The 21,826-nt window shown below is 44.2% G+C and overlaps 2 protein-coding genes across 12 annotated transcripts; one reads left to right on the top strand and one right to left on the bottom strand.

The window, feature by feature from the left end:
• The first annotated feature begins 1,033 nt into the window (after positions 1-1,033).
• Positions 1,034-21,785, top strand: ip6k1 (inositol hexakisphosphate kinase 1). 11 transcript variants are annotated; one of them, XR_013284802.1, is made up of 14 exons: positions 1,095-1,311; positions 4,869-4,942; positions 5,705-5,871; positions 6,467-6,625; positions 8,161-8,287; positions 9,132-9,363; positions 10,121-10,296; positions 10,382-10,557; positions 10,646-10,879; positions 11,287-11,650; positions 14,507-14,683; positions 15,044-15,166; positions 15,258-16,926; positions 17,542-21,785. XR_013284802.1 is itself a non-coding variant. In XM_077530916.1 (11 exons), the coding sequence occupies exons 3-10, from the start codon at positions 5,869-5,871 to the stop codon at positions 11,629-11,631; spliced, it is 1,452 nt and encodes a 483-aa protein (XP_077387042.1). In that variant the 5' UTR covers positions 1,095-1,311; positions 4,869-4,942; positions 5,705-5,868; the 3' UTR covers positions 11,632-11,650; positions 15,044-15,175. The 11 variants fall into 11 exon arrangements, 9 of the variants coding, with proteins under 9 accessions (XP_077387047.1, XP_077387042.1, XP_077387041.1 ...); XR_013284801.1 differs by having other exon boundaries at positions 14,486-14,683; XM_077530916.1 differs by lacking the exons at positions 14,507-14,683; positions 15,258-16,926; positions 17,542-21,785 and having other exon boundaries at positions 15,044-15,175.
• asb14a (ankyrin repeat and SOCS box containing 14a) lies at positions 13,452-20,968 on the bottom strand. The gene is given in 13 exon segments (XM_077530928.1): positions 13,452-14,655; positions 15,049-15,202; positions 15,278-15,406; positions 15,482-15,610; positions 15,934-16,113; positions 16,205-16,310; positions 16,728-16,899; positions 18,701-18,946; positions 19,012-19,170; positions 19,232-19,366; positions 20,034-20,080; positions 20,148-20,271; positions 20,708-20,968. Coding segments are annotated over 12 exon segments (1,746 nt in total). The 5' UTR covers positions 20,270-20,271; positions 20,708-20,968; the 3' UTR covers positions 13,452-14,488.
• Positions 21,786-21,826: the final 41 nt, after the last annotated feature.

The raw sequence follows: 21,826 nt of genomic DNA, 5'->3' as shown, positions 1-21,826 counted from the left end.
ATGTTGTAACAATTCATTATCTCATAACAAAAAAATGTTTGAAATAAAATGACGCTGCTCCAGTAGCCATTTCGGATTTGTATATTTTTAAGTATGCCTAAGTTGTGTAAATTAAATAGATAACACTTCCGTCTAAAATGGGCGGATTATATATATATATATATATATGTGTGTGTGTGTGTGTGTGTGTATATTTTATATGTAAAAATAATCTTATATTAATGAATAATGAATGACTAGAAGCCGTCGAGAAAGCGTTTCAGCATGTAGCGTCCAACACGAGCTGTAGGGGGCGCCATATCCCCACATCAATGCAAAACAAGTGTAAAAAGCCAAACGGTCGGGATCTCTGCTGCCACCTGTTGGCCATTCATAAGGTGTGCCAAGTCTTTCAGCAGCCAATAGGGCTTTTCACCAGTCAGTCACAGGAACTAAAAAGTCTTGGACTGGACATCTCTACTGTTTGTGCACATCATAATTAACTGCTTCTATTCCATCACTTGATTGCCAGCTACATCCCGTTTTCGCCAAACTCATACATTGAAACTCTGGTGCTGCAGACCATGTGGCTCACACCACGACAGCAAACACAGTCATTCCTCTATAAAAGTCTAATTCCTATAGTTTGTGTGCATTCTGTCTATCCGCCTTCTTTAATCCCCCCCCCAATTCATTCATTACTGAAGTTTAGGCTTGTTCATTGCCAGAAATGGAAAATAACACCTTAGTATGCAAAACTGTTGAAAAAAAAAACCCACCATTCTATATGTGCTTTTTTTGTTTTAAATGCCTTGCTGTGCATTTCCTAAAAAAACTAGTGTATGCTCATTTTACAAAAAGAAATGCCTGCCCACACGTTCTTTAAATAAAGAGCCTTACTATTCATAGTTATTCTTTGCTATTAAAAAAAACTTACTATATACTTATGTTTAAATTTTGTTGTTCCCAAATTATGTAACCCACTATTGCTTTCTCTCCTTGCTCTGAATGTTAGCTGCTGTTTGTTGATCCTTATGTGTTGCCTTTCCTTGTGTCTAGCACATTGAGTTGCCAACTTGCCTTGCCTTTTGCATGCTAATAAAAAATTTACTGTGCAAGGCCTTTAAAAAAAAAAAAAAAAAAAAAAAAAAAAAAAAAAAAAAAAAGGTCGGGCTCTCTGCGTTAGCTTCCCCTTCCCTGTCATGACGTTAGCCTGATGCTGGAGAGTGGAGATGTTTTTCCATCCCTCCCGCATCGGAGCTTGAGCGAGACAACAACCTGACACTTCTTCCCCAGTCCGACGAGCAACTTGGCCACGCGCAGTGTTGTCGGGTAAGTTGTATCTTGTTGTCGCCCATGCCAGCTCAACCGAAGGAGACGAAGAACGTTTACCGGAACGTCTCGCCTCCTCCAGCTGAGCAGTTAGCCACCTAGCCTGGCGTTAGCACGCCGCGGGCTCCGTTAAAACCAGGACAGCCCAAACCTAAATAACCTCAGCCGCCGGCTACTCCGTCGCATACGAAGAGTTGAACCGCCACCACGTGGATTATAAACCGGAAACGCCTAGCACATTTTTAATTAATTTGGCAGGGGATTTAAAAAAAGAAAAGAAAAGCGGAGTGCATCCGATACGGCTAGCTGGCTAATTAGCTAGCTAGCTAGGCTAACTAGCGTGTTGCCAGGCTAAGGTCAACAAGCTTGGCTGGTCTTGCTTGGGAAGTTAATTTAACGTCCTGGCCCGAGGAAAGTGTCCGTCTCCTGCGGAGGACGGGGACGACTAGGGATTTGTTTCCAAAGACAAGTTTGGGAAGCAAAATGGGGACCTTTAGGGGAAGGATGTTGAGAAGTTTGCACGGAGGAACTCAAGTGCATCCTACAGCGAATCCTCATTTTTCGCGCTCGTTGGGGACCAAGAGGCAACCCAAATACAAAATCTGGTACGAAAAAAAGCCTACAAATTAGAGTACAATACATTTTTTAAACATATCTTCTTAACCCTTCTGTTTCATCTGCAAGTATGACAAGTGTGAAGTTAGAAATATCTACCTACAATCTCATACAATCCGAAAATTCAGAGTCGATTTCCAAATGACCAAAACATACAATTGCATTCCAAACTTGCCATTGAAATAATGCAAATGGAAAGGTTTGGGGACTTTTTCGTCCATTATTCTTTTGAGATTTTTATTTGTTACGGAGGATTTTCCGTTTGACACGCTTGTTCCAACACAACACAAAAAATGGCACCCACTTAATTTTTTTTGCTCTGTGTTTTGATTCAAAACCAAAGATCCTGACCTCACTAATTTCAGCCTCTCAACTGTAAAATAGTCGCACTGTTTATCTTTGTGTTTCATCAAGACATTTTCATTCATATGCTTTTACTTTGGAAAAATAATCATCAACATTAGTTTTGCCTTTTTTCTGACATGTTTGGGACCAAACCAGTCGCAGAAACAAAATCAATTCACGTTTGTGCACTGTCAGTTTGAAATGTTCTGTTTTGAATAAGGGATAGAAATATTAAAATGTTTTATTTATTTTTTTTAATCTGATTTATTGGGGGGAAAACCCCTAAATTTGAAAGTAAACACTTAGTCGCAGGCTAGTGAAAGAAGCACCTCTCACAAGTTTGTCAGGTTAGCCGTCGTATAGTTGTTCACATTACGTACAGTCGACTTTATAAAAGTAATGTATTTCTTTACATTCTCCCTAGTTTTGTTTCTGTTACAATACAGTGATTTCATTTTTATTTATTTTTTTAAAGAAATTCTACCCGACAAAAGTTTTGGGTGTGAAGACATGAATGTCATTTGAAGTGTGAATTTCAAAGGGAAAAGTTGTATATGCTTTGGTGCCGTAAGAGATTGTAAATTGTCAGCCAAGTTTAAATACAAAGCTAATGAAGTGTGCGGTGCCACTGGGCTAACCTTGGCAAATAAAACAAGATGGCGGTGGAAGCGCTGCTCGTCTGTTTTCACAGCTGTGAGCGGGCACCAGCGGGGGTACGCGCCAAATATCTCGTCCACCCGCCGCATCCTGCCCTCGTCCTCACTGGACCTGATTTGGGCCAGCATCAAATGATGAAGTGCAATTTGCTTTCAGACTCTCCGCCAGAAAAGCTTTATGGTGAACAATTTGGACTAGGCTTGCATTCTTTTGGACGTTTGGAGAATTGATTATTGTCTCAATCATTTCCATTGATTCCCAGAATAAGCAGATTTAAAAATATATATATATATATTTGCATTTGTTTCCCTTGCTACCTGTTGTGAATGATTGTTGTTTATTTGGTATTGTCTAATTTTTAAACAAAATCAAATGTACAACAATTAAGCGATATCACATGCGAGACGCTCTTATTTTTATTACTCCCAAAAATATTCAGTCACAATTGATCGATGAGCAAAATAGATGTTGATTAATTTGACAATCGACTAGCTGTCTGCACTTCTTCAGGATATGTTGTGTAGACAACAAAACAATGAGTCATCAAAATTTGGATGAACAGTTTAGCTTTTTTTTTTTCTTTTCTTTTTTTCCCCCTGATGCGTTTGTGTGCCAGGCTCGTTCCAGACGTGGACTGCGTAACGTCGCCGCCTTCATTCAGGTCAGGAAAAAAGGAAAGGCGTCCTTCATGTTAATGTTCCTGCTGGCTGCTTTCAAACACGACACGACACGACACGACACGACATTATCCAGAGGCTGCAAGTGAGGAACAAAAGCCAGGAAGGCTTGACTGACCTGAAGTGTTTCTGCAACAATGTTGCTGATTGGCGTGTGCGTGACTGCGCAGCTGTTGTGGTTTGTCAGGGGATGTTTGCAGCAGCTGTGTATATATTATTATTATTTTTGTTTGTTTGTTTTTTTGGCAATAATTTGTCCCCCACACAGTCGGTGGTGTGATTTGGGAATTGCGTTTTTGTAGCCCGCGGGAGACTTTGATGAGGACAAGCCCGAGTCGCTCGTTTCCATCGCGTCCATCGTTATTAGTCGTCACGTCAGCAGCTTCGGTCCCAAAGCGTTCTTTTTTTTAATTATTCTTCCAAATTGTCCTCCTAAATATTTAGCCTGATAATGCTCCGTAGCCCGCAGCAATAACATGAGTCAAGACTTCATCATCATCATCATCAGGATGTGATGAAGATGAAGATGACGATGACAAATGGGCCATACTCAACATTTTTTGGTTGTTGTGGAAAAACATGGCAATGCTCATAAATGTCGTTGTCATGTAAGAGTGACATTTTTTAGTCAGGAAAAAAAAAATTGATTTTACAAAATGTACAGATGGATTGGATATCAGAAAGAAAATGTAAAGCCAATTTAAAAAAAAAAATCCAACATTGATTCAGTCCTCTCGGCAGTAGGTGGCGCTATACTATGACAGTTTGACACATTGGCGAGTCGTCATCTGTGTCTTTCAAATTTTTGGCCATGATGTTTTAACTGAATTGTATATTTGAAAAGTACTCGCGGTATCGGTGCGGACGCCTCATGAATGCTCGTCGTGCTGGTGTCGGTCTGAAAAAAAAAAAGAAAAAAAGTGGTTTTGAATATCCCCGCTTTTCATGTGTTTTCATTTTATTATAACTGTGACTTCAAAAAGTAAAACTTTGTCAATGCAGTAATAATCTTGAAAATAATTGATTGAATTATGTAATGTGTGTAATTTGAATTAGTTGCATTTGGAGTTCGATCCCAAAAGATTTGATCCATTTTCAGTGTGCAGCAGCAAAGTAGAAGGCCATAAAATAAATAGAACTGTCTCATTAAATCATGGAAAAGGTCAAGAGAGTCATAATAACTGTTTGTTGGTCAAATGTAATGAGATGCTGATGATTTGTCAGTCTGGCTAAATAAACGTGTTTCTTTCCTTTTCCAAGCAGATCCGTCCACGCGTCCGACTGATGAGGCGGGATAAGAGCACGCTTCGGCTGACGCGACTCCCAGCGGCTCAGATGTAAGTCCGGTCTGAGGAGCGCAGCCGGTTTCAAAGCAATCGCACTGATTGATCGCTCCCGTTTTGCGTCATTGCGGCTTTGATATCCGATCTTCTGATTTATCGGTGTTGAAGCGATGCTTCGTGACACTTCCAAGGTAGACATCAGCCGGGAGAACATCTGCGGCGTGCGGGAGGATGCGCCGCCTGCCTGATGACGCCCGGCACAAGATGGTGGACCCAAATTGCTCAGGCTAAAAACGTCAAGCCGAAGCTGATGACTCAAGTGCTTGTGTTGTGTTCGGGTTGTCCCACTTCAGTCCTGTAGATGTCAGTAACGTGCATTTCAGACTGTCAAAATAGAAAGTTAAGGCTAACAATTGAAGGGAATTTCACTTCAGTTGTGTACGAGTTCAACTCAAAAATGGTGATAAACCTGCACTAAGAATTTTGATGACCCCAGTCGTTGACGTCCAGTTTTTATCATCCGTTTTGATTTATTCAACTTTTAGTTGACAATGAGTCTCACATTTTAGTACAAAGAAAAACAATTGTATTCATCTAATTCCAACATTTGAGTCCAGTTTTAGTGCGCTGAAAAAAGTGTGCTGACACAAATATTTTTGTTTAGTTTTCGTTGACGAAATGAATACTCGTCCTTACGCTGACGGTGCTTTTTGTGAACGCGCTCGTTTGCTGTTTTCAGCGCAGGTCGTAAGCTTTCGACTGCGGAAGCGGCCAAACGAAAAAAGTGGTTTCCAACATCATTTCCTGTCTGGGCAGGAAGTGCTGACGAGCCCCCGCGCAGTCCTGGGCGGCCTCGCGGATCGGCGGCCTTGCGAGCTGCTCTTCCGGTCTGGCGCCGCCTCCCCCTGGGGCCGGCGTGCGCTCCCAGCTGCCCGTGGTGCCCTGCGCCCCGCCCTCGCCGTCACTGACCGCCAGAGTCCATGGTAAGGAGTAAAAAAAAAAAAAAAAAAAAGTATTTTTATTTTCTTTGCTTTATGCTCACCAAGGTTATTTGAGTTAACGAAAACTACAATTCAAAAAACAAGTTCGCTAGCAAAATAAATTAAAAACGAAAATGCTTTTTAAAAAATGAAAACTAACAAACTACATTTTTTTTTCATGTGTACAAAACTACTATAATGACAGCAAAAATGTCCTTCGGTTTAGTCTTGGGTAATGAACCTTTGGGGATGATTTGAAATGTGATTTGAAGTCGATTTGTTTTGCTATTAACCAGAATAAGAAAGTGTGTCACACAGAAGTGACATCATCTACCAGCAGCCAATAGAAAAGGACCAAAAGATGACCTCGCTCCCATGCTGGTTTTTAATATTTTGCGCACAAGTAATACATTAAAAAAATAATAATAATACTGAAACTAACTAAACTGAAACAAAACATTATCAAATAACTCAAACAAATAAAAATGAACAGAAGCACCTACAAAACTAATGAAAAATTCCAAACAAAATCAAAATTGACCAAAAATCAAAAAATTGCCCAACTCTAATAATAACCCTGATGGTCCCGTGAAAACATCATCCCGCAGGTGGAGGTGCGGTTTGTCCGCCAGGAGCCATGTGCCTCCCGCACGCCAACAGCATGGACAGCAAGCTGCAGGGGGCGGGGCCAGGGGGCGGCACACCACTTCCATCCCGAGGAGGAGGAGGCGTTCCGCTGGAGCCTTTTATGCACCAGGTGAGTGGGGAAGCGGGTCAAACATAAATAGTTTGCTTTCGTTCAAGGATGCGACTCCATTTGTTGGGATTGCCACCAAAAATGTGACGGTTGCTTTCGACACAACAGCGAGAGTCGGGTGTTGAATTTCACAGCCTTCTCATGGAAACGAGCAATGATTGCTGCGTTTGAGGCGGTCGCAAGTTGGACTTTTCCGACTTCAGAGCAGGAAGTGTGTATGGGACCGCGCAAAGTCCACTTGTGAAGTTGGCAGGGGGGACCGACGGACTACAAGGGACCTCACTCCACAATGGCCACCCCTTCGGAAACAAACCGCGAATGGTCAAAGACGATTTACTTGCGTATAAAACGAGATCGCTTTCTTCTTTTCTAAATATGTGACATAACTTGACAGTATGCCGCTCTCTCCATGTATGAGATTATCCGCTCAACTGTATGGAACGCTTATGAAATAGCATTAAAACAATAAATGAAGCAAAATTACGAAAAGTACGTTTGCTGGAGGTCAAAATGAATTTTGAGGACCAAAATAAAAAGAACAATTTATCGCTATCCACCATTTTGGTTGTTTACTTTGACCTCAAACTCTTTCAGGTCGTAAGTGGGGAAAACCAAGTCGGATATATCTGAATTCCCACCGTCCTCCAATGCAGCATAACACAAACAAGGGGGAGGCACGTAAAATAATATTGAATAATAATTCATTGAAAAAAAATTGCCATTACTTTATTCTAAAACAGGACATTATTTTGAATTCTAAGCCACAAATATTTTAACACAAATGATAGCAGCACTTGTAGACACACAATATGATAGAGAGAGACTGAATATGTTGTTGTTGTTGTTGTTGTTGGTTTTTTCAGGGCCGATACTGATACTGATTGTTAGTCGTCAAGGACGCCGATAACCGATATTTGGAGGCAATATTCATTTTCTAAAAGGAAAAATATTGGCATAATTTGAAAAAAAATACAAACTTATTTTTTTGAATTGTTCAGAATATGTTTAGTGAGCAACTTTTAGGTTTCGTTAACAAAAATCTACCACAAAGTTGAAGGATTTCTCAGGGGCAGTAGCATGTTTTCAAAAGTGAAGACAATGTTTTCGACAGTAAATCAAGTTTTCCAAAATTTGACTTCCCTTAGTTTTAATTTCAAACAAAAACAGAAGGTGCAGGGTCAGCACAATATCTCTGGAAATGTGAGTAATTAGTTGCCTGAAGTTAACACTTTAAATGATTGTCTTATGTGAAATGGCCGATGCCGATATTCATCAAGATGCTTAATATTTGCGCCGATATGGGTCCATCCCTACAATATGACAATGTTCTTGATCCTCTGCGAAAATAAACGACTAAAACGTCAACTTACGGAGTGGTTTGGTGGTGTAACTCGTCTTTGTTTGTTTGTTCGTGTATTAAATTTCTCCCCGTTGACCAAGAAGAACACAAACCAGCAAATTTGCCGCAGGAAAACTGAAATGTTTCTTTGTATGTTGCACGTTTGTTTTTGTGTTTTTGTTTTTTTTTTTTTCAGGTGGGCGGTCACAGCAGCATGATGCGCTACGACGACCACACGGTGTGCAAGCCTCTGATCAGCAGGGAGCAGCGCTTCTACGAATCGTTGCCTCCGGAGATGAAGGAGTTCACGCCCGAGTACAAAGGTCAGACAAGTCCACGAAAGTCGGACAGGAAGTTGTTTAAAGAGTAATACTGCCATCTAGTGGAGTTTTGGTTATTGCTTTAGTTTTTCAAGACGCAAGCTGTTTATTTCATTAATTAATTCTATTCTCACCTTGTTTTCATGAAGGGCTTTCTCCCCTAAAAAAAACACATTCACACAAGTTTGGGGGGTGGCTGGAACAAATTATTATTGCATTATGACTGCAATATTTCATGTTGGTGCAATTACCAACAAGTGTTGTTTTCCACTCACAGCGAGAAAGGGGTTACAATGGGCCTCTAACCTTGCCTACTGCAGTGGTGCGGGTCCCATGGGCGCCATGACAACAGTGGTCCCTCAAGTGTCTATATTTAGCCCGCTGAAGACGTCTGACGTGATGGCAACAGACGCACGTTTGTTTGCAGATGCTGAACAAGTCCAGCGGAGCTTTTAGCGGACGCGAGGAGCTCAAAATAGCAATTTACTCTTCCCAATTTGCTTCATTTTAGACTATAAAAAAAATCTTGACCTCATGTTATGATCTGACTAGCGTTGCAATAATTGTGTGTCAATTTGGGAGATGAGCACTTTTTTTTTTTTTTTTTTTTAAAGGCTTCAAGCTGTTTATGGACACTGTTGAAGTTTACTGTCGCCTAAAACAAACAGAATTACATTTTGTGTGCTTCAAACAAGAACTGACTTTTGCTTGTTTGCAAAACACAATGAAGGGACCAACAAATGGCATCGCTGTGGAAAGCGGAACACAAGCAACTCTCGGAGACAAATGAGCAATTCATATTTCTCCTGTGCAATCATACGGCAGCGTACCGATTTTGTGCGTCCAGGCGTGGTGTTGGTGTGCTTCGAGGGCGACTCTGACGGCTACATCAACCTGGTGGCCTACCCGTACGGCGACAGCCACCCGGCCGAGGCGGGCGGCGGCGGCGGCGAGCAGCAGGAAGAGCGCCAGCCGGCCGAGCGCGAGCAGCCGCGGCGGAAGCACTCGCGCCGCAGCCTCCGCCGCTCCTCCTCCTCCTCGGAGCGCTGCGACGCGCACGACGCCCATTCCGCCGACGGGTACGTGACGGATCGGCACATTTTGATTTTTCCAATGCGACGCCATTGATGTGCCTAGCTTGAATCCATGATTGCTTGGAGAAAATCTTACTCTGCTCGTCACATTCCTGCAGCGGACGTTTATGAGTGGCAAGTTGTGACATCACAATACAAGCGGTCAACCATATTGCATGACTTGGAAATACGGGAAGCGTTTAAGGCAATAAGAAAATTGTGTTCCATGTCCAGCTGTCAAAATGAAGCGATTATCAAATGCATTAACTCTTTTATTTTAATCATCGAGTAGTTGTTTGGAGCCATTTTTCTCATGTCAAATTTCAACATCATCTCAACTGTAATTGTTCACTGACTTGTGTAGTCTGTCATGAAAGAAGACTAATTATCTTCTGTGTTTCATCAAAATAATATATTAGTTTGGAAAACCAGTAACAACATCAATCCCCTCTTCCTCTTTTTTTTAAAATCACTATTCGAATACCAAGTATGACATAAACAACAATCACTGGTTAATAAACATTAATCGGGGAAATTGCTTTTGTAAAACTCTTTTAATGCAAAAGTCAAATGAATCCAATTTATCGACTGAATAATCCATAGATGAATTGATTGTAAATATATTTGAAAGTGACCACTAATTCCGTGTCCATTATACTCCTAACAGTAAACAAAGTAATGCAATGTAAGTCATTGAAGTGGACATTTTCAACAAGGAAAGTGTGCCCTGATGACTTTATTTTTATTTTTTTTGACTCGCCAGCGAGCTGAAGAGTCCGCGTTTGGAGTCGAAGATCCACGTGGACCTTCCCTTCCACATGCTGGACTGGAACAGCGGGCTGAGCTCGGAGAAGATGGGACACAACCCTTGGAGCCTCCGCTGCCACAGGCAGCAGCTCAGCCGCATGCGCTCCGAGTCCAAAGACCGCAAGCTCTTCAGTATCCTCCTCCGTACCGCGCAAATGCTCCAAATGTTGTTTTCGGCACTTGCGTTGTCGCTCCTTAATGGCGGCGCCCCACCCAGAGTTCCTGCTGCTGGAGAACGTGGTCCACCACTTCTCGTACCCGTGCATCCTGGACCTGAAGATGGGCACCCGGCAGCACGGCGACGACGCCTCGGAGGAGAAGGCGGCCCGGCAGATGAAGAAGTGCGAGCAGAGCACCTCGGCCACGCTGGGGGTGCGACTGTGCGGCATGCAGGTGAGCCGGACCCCGAGCCACGCGTCCCCTTCCGTGTCCCGTCCCGTCGTGCCCTTCCTGGCTCCAAGTGCGCCGCGTGTGTCGGCAGGTGTACCAGCTGAGCACGGGCCACTACCTCTGCAGGAACAAGTACTACGGGCGGGGCCTGTCGGCCGAGGGCTTGGGCCAGGCCCTGCGGCAGTACATGCACAACGGGCGGGGCCTGAGGCGGGACCTCTTTGAGCCCATCCTCGGCAAGCTGCGCAGCCTCAAGGCGGTGCTGGAGCGCCAGGCGTCCTACCGCTTCTACTCGTCCTCGCTGCTCGTCATCTACGAGGGCAAGGTGAGCCGCGCCGCAATTTTCGCCACAAACGTTGAATAAACATGACTACAATTAGTTTTTGTTTGTTAATCGATGGGCAGTGCAAGTTCTCGTGGATCAACGATGGCCAGCAGATGGCAGCGTTGTATTATTTGGGCACAATATTAAAAATAAAAAAATAAATCAGCATGGCAGCGACATTTGGTGCTTTTCTATTGGCTGCTGCTAGATGACGTCACTTCTGTGTGACACACCTTCAAACGTCCTTAATCCGGCGGTTCATATCGAAATAATCAATGTACTTCAAAGGTTGGCGTTAAATGAAAGACACGTGCCAGTGGTTTGCGTCAAATGGGTGCCTCATCGTTCAGTGGCGGTTCACGGAGATTCTGATTTTGGTGGCGCTAATGTTTGTGGTCTCCTCGCAGAAGCCCGACACTCCCGCCGGTTTCAACCCCGGCCAGCTGGTCGCCAGGCAGAATACCCCCGAGGAGCCCCGCGGCGGCAATCCGGGACCCCCGCCGCCGACGACGCCGCCTCCTCCTCCTCCTCTGGCCGGCGACGCCCCCTGCGCCGAGGACCCCCCGGCCCATCCGGCGCCCCAGGAGCAGCCCCCTCTGGTGGAGGTTCGCATGATCGACTTCGCCCACTCCACCTTCAAGGGTTTCCGTGGCGACACGGCGGTCCACGACGGGCCCGACCGGGGCTACGTGCTGGGCCTGGAGAGCCTGATCCGGATCCTGGAGGGTCTGCGGGCCGACGCCAATCAGTGAGCACGCCGCTGTAAATACGGCAAGTTGAAGTGTTCCCGCGCACACATTCCCTCTCCCCTTTTGTCCTGAAGCAAAACAAGCTGCCTGGTGGCGGCTCGCTGGATGCGATTCTGTATTCCGGAAAAAACAAAAAACAAATGTCCACCTTTTCGAGGGAAACGTCAGAGGCGCTTGCGCAAAAGGGAAATGTTGCGATGCGAAGTTTCACACGCTTACGTTGTGGATCTCCCGACCGTTACGGCTCCGATGTGGCAATTTTGCGGCGCGTCACCCACACAATTTCCACACGTTTTGCTTCCATGATACCAGCCTGGAAAATTTGCACCTTCGGGGTTAGCGGACGTGCGTAAACGGGAAGGAAGCCTAAAAGTTGAACTGCCGACGAATCATTCCTGCTACGTGTGTGAAAGGCAGGCCAGGCGGCCGTGTTGAAATCTTCTTTGGGTCGTTCGCACCCGAGGCCAAACGGCAGCTAGGTGAGAACAAACCAGGAGTTGTGTGAACTTTTACAAGCCGATACTCGCGTTCCTGCTGGAGACGATGTCATCCCATCGTTTGGACACTGTCACATTTGTCCCGCTCTGGAATTTTTCAGGAGCTTTCCAATCAGATGGGCGACCCACAAATTTCTCACCTTAGCTGTTTTCCGCATGAAATCAGATCACACGTCCGATCTTTTGTTGTCGCCTCAAAATATTGCAGGCAGCGTCTTTCAAAGCAATAGCGGTTTTTAGTTTTTGGTCTTGCTCTTTCCTCAGCATCAACATCGCCCTCTAGAGACGACAATGCACAGGATGCTCATTTTCATGGTGAATAATGTCACAAGTTTGTGTCATTGACAATCATCGTTTTTCGGGGTCGCCGTTTCCATCACGTGCAACTCGCGGATGTCATTTAATTCCCAGTGCAGCAATTCAATCGCCCCCCCACCCCGCAATCTTCCTCGTTTGACAAGCAGATTGATTGTTGTCAGTCCCGTAAGCCCCGTGCACTTCCTGGTCCCGTGACGTCACCACGCACTCGTCTGCAGGACCAATCAGATGCGAGCGCTTGCTTGATGGCAAGGAAAAAAAAAAAAAAAAAAAAAGAGCGAGAGAGGGGAAATGTTGTATTTTTGGGGGATTATCCAGGTGATAATTTATTTTTTTATTGTACCTTTTACCTGCCTGGGTGAATGTCTTTTACGTGTCTTTCCCAAAGTGTAAAAAATTTTAAAAAAATTAAAAAATGCTGACATAGTGACAGTTCAGGGGAATATTTAGCAGTATTATTTTTATTAAGTACTGATCTGTCAGCCAAAGACTGATTGATTGTGTTTTTGTTTGTTTGTTTGTCTGGCATCTCCTTTGTCGAACCCGTTTGATGCACTTGTCCACACAGTATGTACCTTTTTATTTTTGTTTTGGCCCTGGGACGACTTTTTTTTTTTGTTTTTGTTTTTTTTTGTTGAAAGGATCAAGATTGCCCACCCCTGCTTTGAGGCGTCGCATGCACACACGTGGACATTGTAGACGAGCCCGTTAGCTGCCCTCACCTCACGCACACACGTACGTTGTCATGAGTCCTTGCATTGATTTTCTACAGCCGTCACAATCACAAACTGTTTGCTACAACAGTGAGATTAAAACTTTCCACATGGTTTTGCCCTCCTGCTCGAGTTTTCTTTCAATAGTCAAAAAAAGAAAAAAAGTCATGACTGTGTCAAGATGTCAATTGCGCATATATGACATGAGAGGATTTTTTTTTTTTTTTTTTTTTCTTTTCTTGGCAGTTTCCTGTCATTCTTCATACGTCACACTTGGAAAGCACTCATAATGGCATTTGATTCAACACATCACTCCATTTATTTTGTTTCAACTTGATCAATCTCAAATTTGACACAAAAAAACTTGGCAATATTATCTTGAGTATAGTCTGTATTGAAATGTTATATCTATTTATAGCAAAAAAAATAAAAAATCTGATGTCAAATCTGGCACGATAATACATATTTTTGGTCATTACATATGCATATGAGGACAACAGTTGTCGATCTGGAAAGCCTTCTTGATTTCATTTGAGATATCCGTCACTTTGTTGCAAATACAATTTTCACCTGCTTACCAGTCATGGTTGGCACAAAACTTTTTTTTTTTTTTTTATCATCATCATATAAGGACACGTTTACAAAATAATTATAGATCTTGAAAGCCCTATGACTATTATCACTTACTGTACTCTGTTATTAGGGATGTAACGATATCCAAACATCACCATACGATAACTATCACGATATTGTGGGGAGGTTGGCGATATTTCAAAAAGGTCACAATATTATTATTAAAAAATAATTAGCTCATACTAAAAAAAAAAAAAAAAAAGCACGATGTTGTGCTTTTGTACATAACAGCAATGCATATAAACAAGCTACAATCTCTAATATAATATTTAATATTGAGGCACTTACTTGTTAATGCACACACGTCGCTTCATTTGAAACATAGAAGGGCCAAAACATGCCGAATGAAAATTAAAGTGCACTAAAAAACTAGTCACCAGAGGGTGCTACAACTGCACAAATGGAACTCAACCTGACTTTTTGAACAGATGTGTTGCTTTTAATATAACATGACGACGATATATTGTGGCAGTTTTAATATCAGGATATTGCACTTTTCGTTACATCCCTATTTGTTATCCATTGATTGATGTGACATATTTTTAGGTCTGTACGTTATCATACGAGCTCATATTGAGAAAATGGATCAACATCTGTAAAGCCCTCACCATGACCTTTCATTTGACATATCACTCAGTGTACTTTGCTGCAAATGGACTTTTACGAAGCCATTTATCGATTTGATTTGATTTGCAGGACTCACGTGTGTTCACTCAGGTCGTACTCGCGATACAAGACGTAATCCTTGAGCGGCGGCGGCAGCGGCAGCGGCAGGAAGCTCATGAAGGCGGGAGAGCGCAGACGCAGGCGGCCCAGGCAGCTGCGGATGCGCAGGCGGCACAGATGCTGCAGGGGCCGAGCGTTCTCTGCATGGCCGTTCAACCAAACGCTTTTGTGAGCTACGCTTGCACGTTTACTTTCTTTGGCAAAGGTTCACAATCACGCGCAGAAAAACGACGTCTTAGTCTTGCTGCGTTATCTTTCATGGGTGGACGACCACAACTGCCAAAATTACAAAATGAATGACTTCAAGTGAAAATAAAAACGGATATGAAAAAATTCATTCAAAAATGTAATGCAATTGTTTTTTCTTTTAAATAAAAACAAAATACGTATATAATACATCCAGAAATCAATCAATCGGCAAATAAAAAAGAAGATCGAGTACATGTTGGCAGTTTTTGCTCCTCCCTGAAGCGAGCAATCGTGATGCGGGGTGTACCTAATGTTGTGGCCTGCATGCGTGTGTTGCAGTTCACCTTGCAGCCTGCAGATGTCGCCCCACTGCTGCTGCTCCATGATCGCCGCCTTCAGTTTGCTGCACAGGGTCACGTGATCCACGTAGTCCAACAGAACCCGGACCACGTGGCCGGACAGGTGCTTCAGCCACGACACCGTGATCACCTCGCAGAACTGACGCCGTTGTTATTATTATGAGTATTTTAAAATCAATGTTGATCAATTCCAGTGGGTTACCTAGCAACCTACCATGGTGTCCTTGATGACAGTGTTGGTCCAGCCCTCGTAGTCCTCAGGGACGTGCGACCCGTTGCCGTAGGGACAGTCGAAGCAACGCTCCACGTGGTAACCATAGTTACACAGCATCCTCACGACCACCTGGCACGCACGCGCGCGCACGTCACAATCTCGTCCCGTCACCGACGTCGCCGAGCGAAGAGCGCGGATTCGAACCTCGTCGTTGAGGGCGTACTGAAGGGCCGAGGGGAAGTGCGTGGTGTTGATTCTCGAGTAAAAGTTGACGTTGGCGCCGTAACGCAGCAACAATTTGATCAACTCGTAGTTGTCGACACGCAGAGCCACCTCAAAAGAGAAGAAACACAATACGTACCTGTTTTCTCAAATAGGAAGTCACTCCGAGTTTGTTTGTTTGTTTTTTCCTCACTGCTTCATGAGATGAGGGGATACTAACAAAAATAATAATAATAATAATAATAATAGCAATAGGTCTAGAAAGCACTCATGATGGCCTTTCATTTGCGGTATCATTCATGGATATGTCCCAAACAATAACAGACGTGGAACGCTCTCATCATGCCCTTGAAGTGGAGATATGACGAGACGGACGGAAGGTCCCGCCCCGAAGGCCCCGCCCCGGAGGCCCCGCCCCGAAGACCCCGGGGTACCTGCAGACACTTGACGGGGTCCTGGTTGGTCATGGCGCCGGCCTCCAGAAGGAGGCGCACTGACGGGACGTCGTTATTGGACACGGCGAAGAAGAGCGCCGACTTCCTCTCGTCGTCGTAGCCGCGACGCACGCTCGGATGCAACATGTAGTTGGGGTCGAAACCCGCGTCCAGCAGCGCCTAGACGCAAATCTCGTCTCGTTCAAACTTGTGCTCACACATAAAACGCTCTCTCAGTCAGTCAATCAATCAATCAATCAATCAGTCCCACCTTGATGCAGTGCGCGTGCCCGCCAGCCGCGGCGCTGTGCAGTGGACTCATTCCACTGTTGTAAATGTTTTCCATGGAAGTTACCGGAATGAGCAGCTTGAGAACTCTGCGCGTACAAATGGAGCAATTTGCAAGACAAACGAGGTCGGATGGGACGAGGAATGCGGCCATTCATGCAAACATGCGTCGCGTGTTTGTTTGCTTGTTTGTTTGTTAGCTTGTTTGTTTGTTAGCTTGTTTGTTTGTTTGTTTGCTTGCTTGTTTGTTTGTTTTCTTGTTTGTTTGCTTGTTTGCGTGTTTGTTTGTTAGCTTGTTTGTTTGCTTGTTAGCTTGTTTGTTTGTTAGCTTGTTTGTTTGTTTGTTTGTTTGCTTGTTAGCTTGTTTGTTTGTTTGTTTGTTTTCTTGTTTGTTTGCGTGTTTGTTAGCTTGTTTGTTTGTTAGCTTGTTTGTTTGTTAGCTTGTTTGTTTGTTAGCTTGTTTGTTTGCTTGTTTGCTTGTTTGCTTGTTTGCTTGCTTGCCGTACTGCAGGTGTCCCCTGTGCGCGGCGCGGTGTATGGGCAGGTGTCCGCTCTGCTTGGCCACGTTGGCGTCGGCGCCGTGTTCCAGCAGCAGCGCCGCCACCGAAGCGTCGCCGCCGGCGCACGACTCGTACAGCACCGACGCCTCGTCCTGAGCCTGCGACAGCACGTCGGCGCCTGCGACGACAGCAGCAACAGGACCACGTGAGTGCTCATGCTAGTTATGCTAGTTAGTCGTAGTCATGTGATGACAAACCAAAACAAGTGAGGATAAGCAGTTCGCATCGTGGCTGGATAGATAAGAGATAGTATTTAGTCTCGGTATTAGTCGGTATTATCAGTAGGAGTACTAGTAGTTAGAACAGTGATGTAGTAGTAATTGTTGTTAGTAGTAGTCAGTTATTTTTAATCATAGTAATGTCGGTAGTAGTTTTAATCGTAGTTGCATGATCAGTGGTATTGCAGTAGTCGGGAGTAGTTGTTGCCTTTATTAGTAGTCGTAGTGGTAGATGTTATTACTAGCCATGGTAGTAGTCGTTGGTAGTTATAAGTACTTAGACTTATTTATTAGGAGTGGTTGTGATGATTAGTTGTAGAAGTAGTGCTAGATTACTTCTTACAAGTAAGCAGTCGTAATAGTAGTTGATGTGGTCATGGTAATAGTCATCGTAGTTAGTAGTAATAGCAGGTAGTAGGCCTACTAGTAAATCAATGAATAGTTTACATCCTGAATACTTTTACATGAAAGTAGTAGATTAGCTCTTAGTAACAGCAGTTAGTAGTAATAGTCTAAATCACTGAATTTTTTTTTTTTTTTAGGTCCTGAAAGAAACGCTGATTAAGTCTAAAGTCAGCGTGGTTCTGACATCAGCAGACTCGGCTCAATCAATGGAGCGGGGAGTTCAAACTAAACAGGGTGAAGCAGCAATTGGCTGTTGTGCTGCAAGCAAACGGAGTAACCCCGGGTTTTCACCGGATGCGGTTGCGGTGCGGTTGCGGTGCGGTGCGTCTTGACTGCGTGCTCCGGACGGGTCAATGTTTTTGTCCATCCACACCGGCTCCGCACAGCTGCGGTCCGGCAGCTCCGTCGCCGCCCACTTCCCAACGTGTCTCGCGGGACCGCGCGCGCGCGATCATGTGGCATTTCACAACGAGAGGTGGACTTCTTTTGATTTAACCTTTTCTTCTTCTTCTGCTATGAGATTCCATGCAGCATCCTTTTTTTGGTTGTCCTTGTAAAGTATATTAATAACGAGAGTCGGGTCAGTGCGGGTCCACTCTTTATTTCTGTCTTCCGCGTCCGGCTGCCGCTCAGTACGGCAAGCGAGACGGGCACAACAAGCAATCGCGAACATCAAACTCACAATACATTACAGTCCTTATAAAGCGGATGTGCCGTGTCATATATTATTTTGTGGTTTTCCACCTCCAATATAAACCTCTCCTCGTCCATGTTCGCTGGTGTCTAAACCGTGAATGAGCACATGGCCCGGCGACGCCCACGTCACGTTCTGCTGAAAAACTTGCGAAATAGGAGCTGGCGAGTATTTTATTCTGAAAGGTAACCGGAAATTTATTTTGAAACTGCCTCGGTCTTCCTGTCCCGCTCGATGTGTTTTGTGCTAGCTTGCCATTTGCCGGAGGCCTACCGCTGCGGCGTCCGGCAAAAATAGAAAATAGGTCTATCCTTGCGGAAGGCTTGCGGCACGCCGCAGGCCTTCCGCAGTCGACACGCAACGCACCCGCAAGCGGAGTATACTGCACCATTCGAATGAATGGAATCTAATTGCTTGCGTCGCCGGACCGCACCGCAACCGCACCGCAACCGGTGTAAACCCGGGGTAAGTGTCAACACAAGCGTGTGAATGCTTTGAAAGGTTAAAAACTGTTTTGATTGATTGAGATCCCTGAAAGTGTATTTTCGGAAGGGCCGCGGTTAGTCTCATAATCCGAGTTAGCATCATGCGATTGTTGCCACCTTCGCCGATGAGGATCTCCAGAAGGCGCCGGTGTCCCGCCTGAGCGGCCAGAGCCAGCGGCGTGAGTCCGAAGCGGCTCGGCGCGTCGGGCCGGGCCCCGCCCTCCAGCAGCAGCCTCGCCATCTCCGCGTGGCCCAGCCGCGAGGCCTCGTGGAGGGGCCGGCGCTCGTGGAGCCCCGCCTGCTCCACGGCCGCGCCCCTCCGCAGCAGCAGCCGGGCCAGGTCCAGGCGCCCCGAGCGGACCGCTGCTTCAAGAAAGCGCCGCCGTCGGCGTGGCTCCCAAACGGGACGGCGAAAAGGCGGGACCCACCCACGAGCAGCGGCGACTCCCGGTCCCGGTTCTGCGCGTCGGGCCGGGCCCCGCGTCCCAGCAGGAAGTCGGCGTTGTCCGCCAGGCCGCGCTCCGCCGCCAGGAAAAGCGCCGTCTCGCCTCGCGCCGTCCGCCGAGCCGCCGCGTCGTCGCCCGACGCTGGAGGAGAAAAAAAAAAGGCTTCCGGGTTCCGCTTCTGACGGCTTTTCCCCCCACGGACCTGCGTAAGCGAGCTGCAGGATGCTCGGGTTGCTCTGCGCCGAAGCCTCGTGGAGCGCCGTCCATCCTCGGACGTCCGTCCGCGCGAACAGCTCTTTGCGCCGGACGCTCGCGTCCTCCACCAGCTTCACCTGACCTGGAGTCCAATATCCAAACCGCATCGCGATACATTCGATAACGCGGCCAAAATCAAGGTTCGCTCATTTGCACTGCCGCTGGTCAACTGACAACAAGTTGATGACAACTTCTTTTAGCAATGTTGCGCAATTGCCTTATCGTGGGCGTATTGGATCGTATTGGAAGTTCCTCTGCAGTTCGGACACTTAGTTGACAACTTATATTGATATCGTAACATCTTGCACTTGGCTTTTACCCGACCAATCAATTTTGCCGCATCATGATACAGTTGTTGGGCAAATGTGAGAAAATACTCCAAGTTTTTGATAAGAAAAATAGAGAAGAAACACCTTGTTGGCAACCTCCAACAAAATATTGCTCTACCGTATGATGTTGCGTATTAGTTGAAGCCAACATGTTGATGTCTGGATGGCGATACAGTCGATATCATACCAATTGTTGCGACTTGCGAGTGGGTAACCGACCACAAAATATCGATAGTGCAATTTCTGCATCTTGATACAGTCGATATGATTGGAAAAATAGGATGAAATGTGATGCATAGTAATCCACTATTGATTCATATGACAACAAACATTGAATGAAATATCAATATTGTCATTGATTTTTGTCTTCCTGGCTTGCAATTATCGTCCAATGTATTTATTTTGTTGATATGGCCTCACCTTGTCTTATAGCAGCAAATAAGGAATCGATGTCTGCATCCGTACAGCTGCAAAATGTAAAGACGAAACAACGATTAGAAATATCGACAAGTGGCTAAAACTGCTAACGTTTGCTCATGCTAACCTAGCAAGTTAGCAAACCTGCTTGTGCGGACTTGCTTGTTTTTGTTGGCGTCCAGCAGACTTTGTTGGATGCTGGACTGCATCGCCGCCACGTCGTCTTCATCGTCCTTCATCGCTTTTTATTATTCAACAAAAATATCGATATTTTAGAAAGACAAATAGTACTTTGGGTAAAAATGAAACAATTATCTCCAATTATTGTTTTTAAATCCAAAAAACAGCACCTAATTTCTTTGGGGCTTGAATAAAAAAAAATAAAAATCGTATTTTTATTTCTGTCTAACCAAAAACACACAAAACATTTACTATATTAATATGTGTATATTTTTAAAAGTGTTTCACACAAAAGTAAATCTAGTTTTTATATTTGGAATAGTTCCATAAATCTTAAAAAAAAAAAAAAAAAAAGGCTCCTGTAGGTAATTGATAAATCTAATAAGTAATTGTAACATGAAAAATGTGCTTCGATTCTTGCAGCTGGCTTGTCAACTTTGTTTTGTGGTTACGTGTTATTTGCTCCTAAATAGCGAACGATGATATTGAATTGTTACCTTTTGCTTGTTGTCGTCCGCTTCAAAGCAGCAAGCAACTTTTCTTCTTCTCTCGTTTTTCCAGATCGAATCAATCCCTTCACAGATTGAGTGTGCTCGTGTTCGCGTCGTGTTGCTTGTTACTATATTTAAGTGAGCAGTGACTGGTCACATTACTCGAAGTACAAGCAGGTCAACTCCACTTGAACTCGTTTGAAAAAGCAAAACAAAAAAAACTCATGCTGCATCTTCTTCTCAGTCTTGCCTCATTTCATCTTTTTTTTTTTTTTTTTATGGAAAATCAAGTCAGATTTAAAAAAAAAAACAAAAAAAAAAGCACATCCTTCCTACCCACCCCAAGTTTTATATATATATATATATATATATATATATAATTAATAACAGTTCGTCAACCTCATCTCATTTGTATTTAGTCGACTATAAATCAAGCCTGTTAGTCCCAAGAAAATGTTATTAGTCTAATTTTAGCTCTGTATATTTTGTCTCTCAAAAGATTCTATTGAACCTTTTTGGATCTAAAACGATTTGACAAAAATAATGACAGTGGCTGTATGGTTTCATGCTATATGAGCTAGCAAGTTAGCCGGCATGAGTTAGCAGTCGCATTAACATTACTGTTGGAACGTTATTAGAACTAGAATTGATTTTTTTTTCACCTTTCCTCCTGTCTGTCACATGACATGACAGATTAGCAGAGACGAAATCTGACCAAATCAGATCATTTTTGTTCATGAAGTAAAATGTCCACTTTAATGGAAGGACATTTTCATCTCGTCTTCGTTAGTCCACAAAAATGCTGACTCACTTATTTAGGAATGAAGGTTTGAGTCTAGTCTAGTTTTAGTCCGGTGAAAAATGTGTCGACCAAACTATTTCCTTTTTATTGACGAAATTAATACTAGTATTCATAACAGACAAAAAGTGATTTTTTGGTTTAATCTCCAAATTTGGTATTGATACCCCAAAACAGTGAAAAATGACAAACTACAGTACATGTATTTATTGCTCACCAAGCATGTTTTTCATGGAAAAAATCAAATTGCATATTTTGTTGGACCTCTGGCCGTCCTTTTTTTTTTTTTTCATCACATCAATTTTGCTGTCTGGACAATAAAAAAA

Source organism: Festucalex cinctus, chromosome 8 (assembly GCF_051991245.1).
Source record: "Festucalex cinctus isolate MCC-2025b chromosome 8, RoL_Fcin_1.0, whole genome shotgun sequence".
Lineage (NCBI taxonomy): Eukaryota > Metazoa > Chordata > Actinopteri > Syngnathiformes > Syngnathidae > Festucalex > Festucalex cinctus.
The sequence above is the reverse complement of the archived record's forward strand: the minus strand, read 5'-3'. Positions and strand labels throughout refer to the sequence as shown.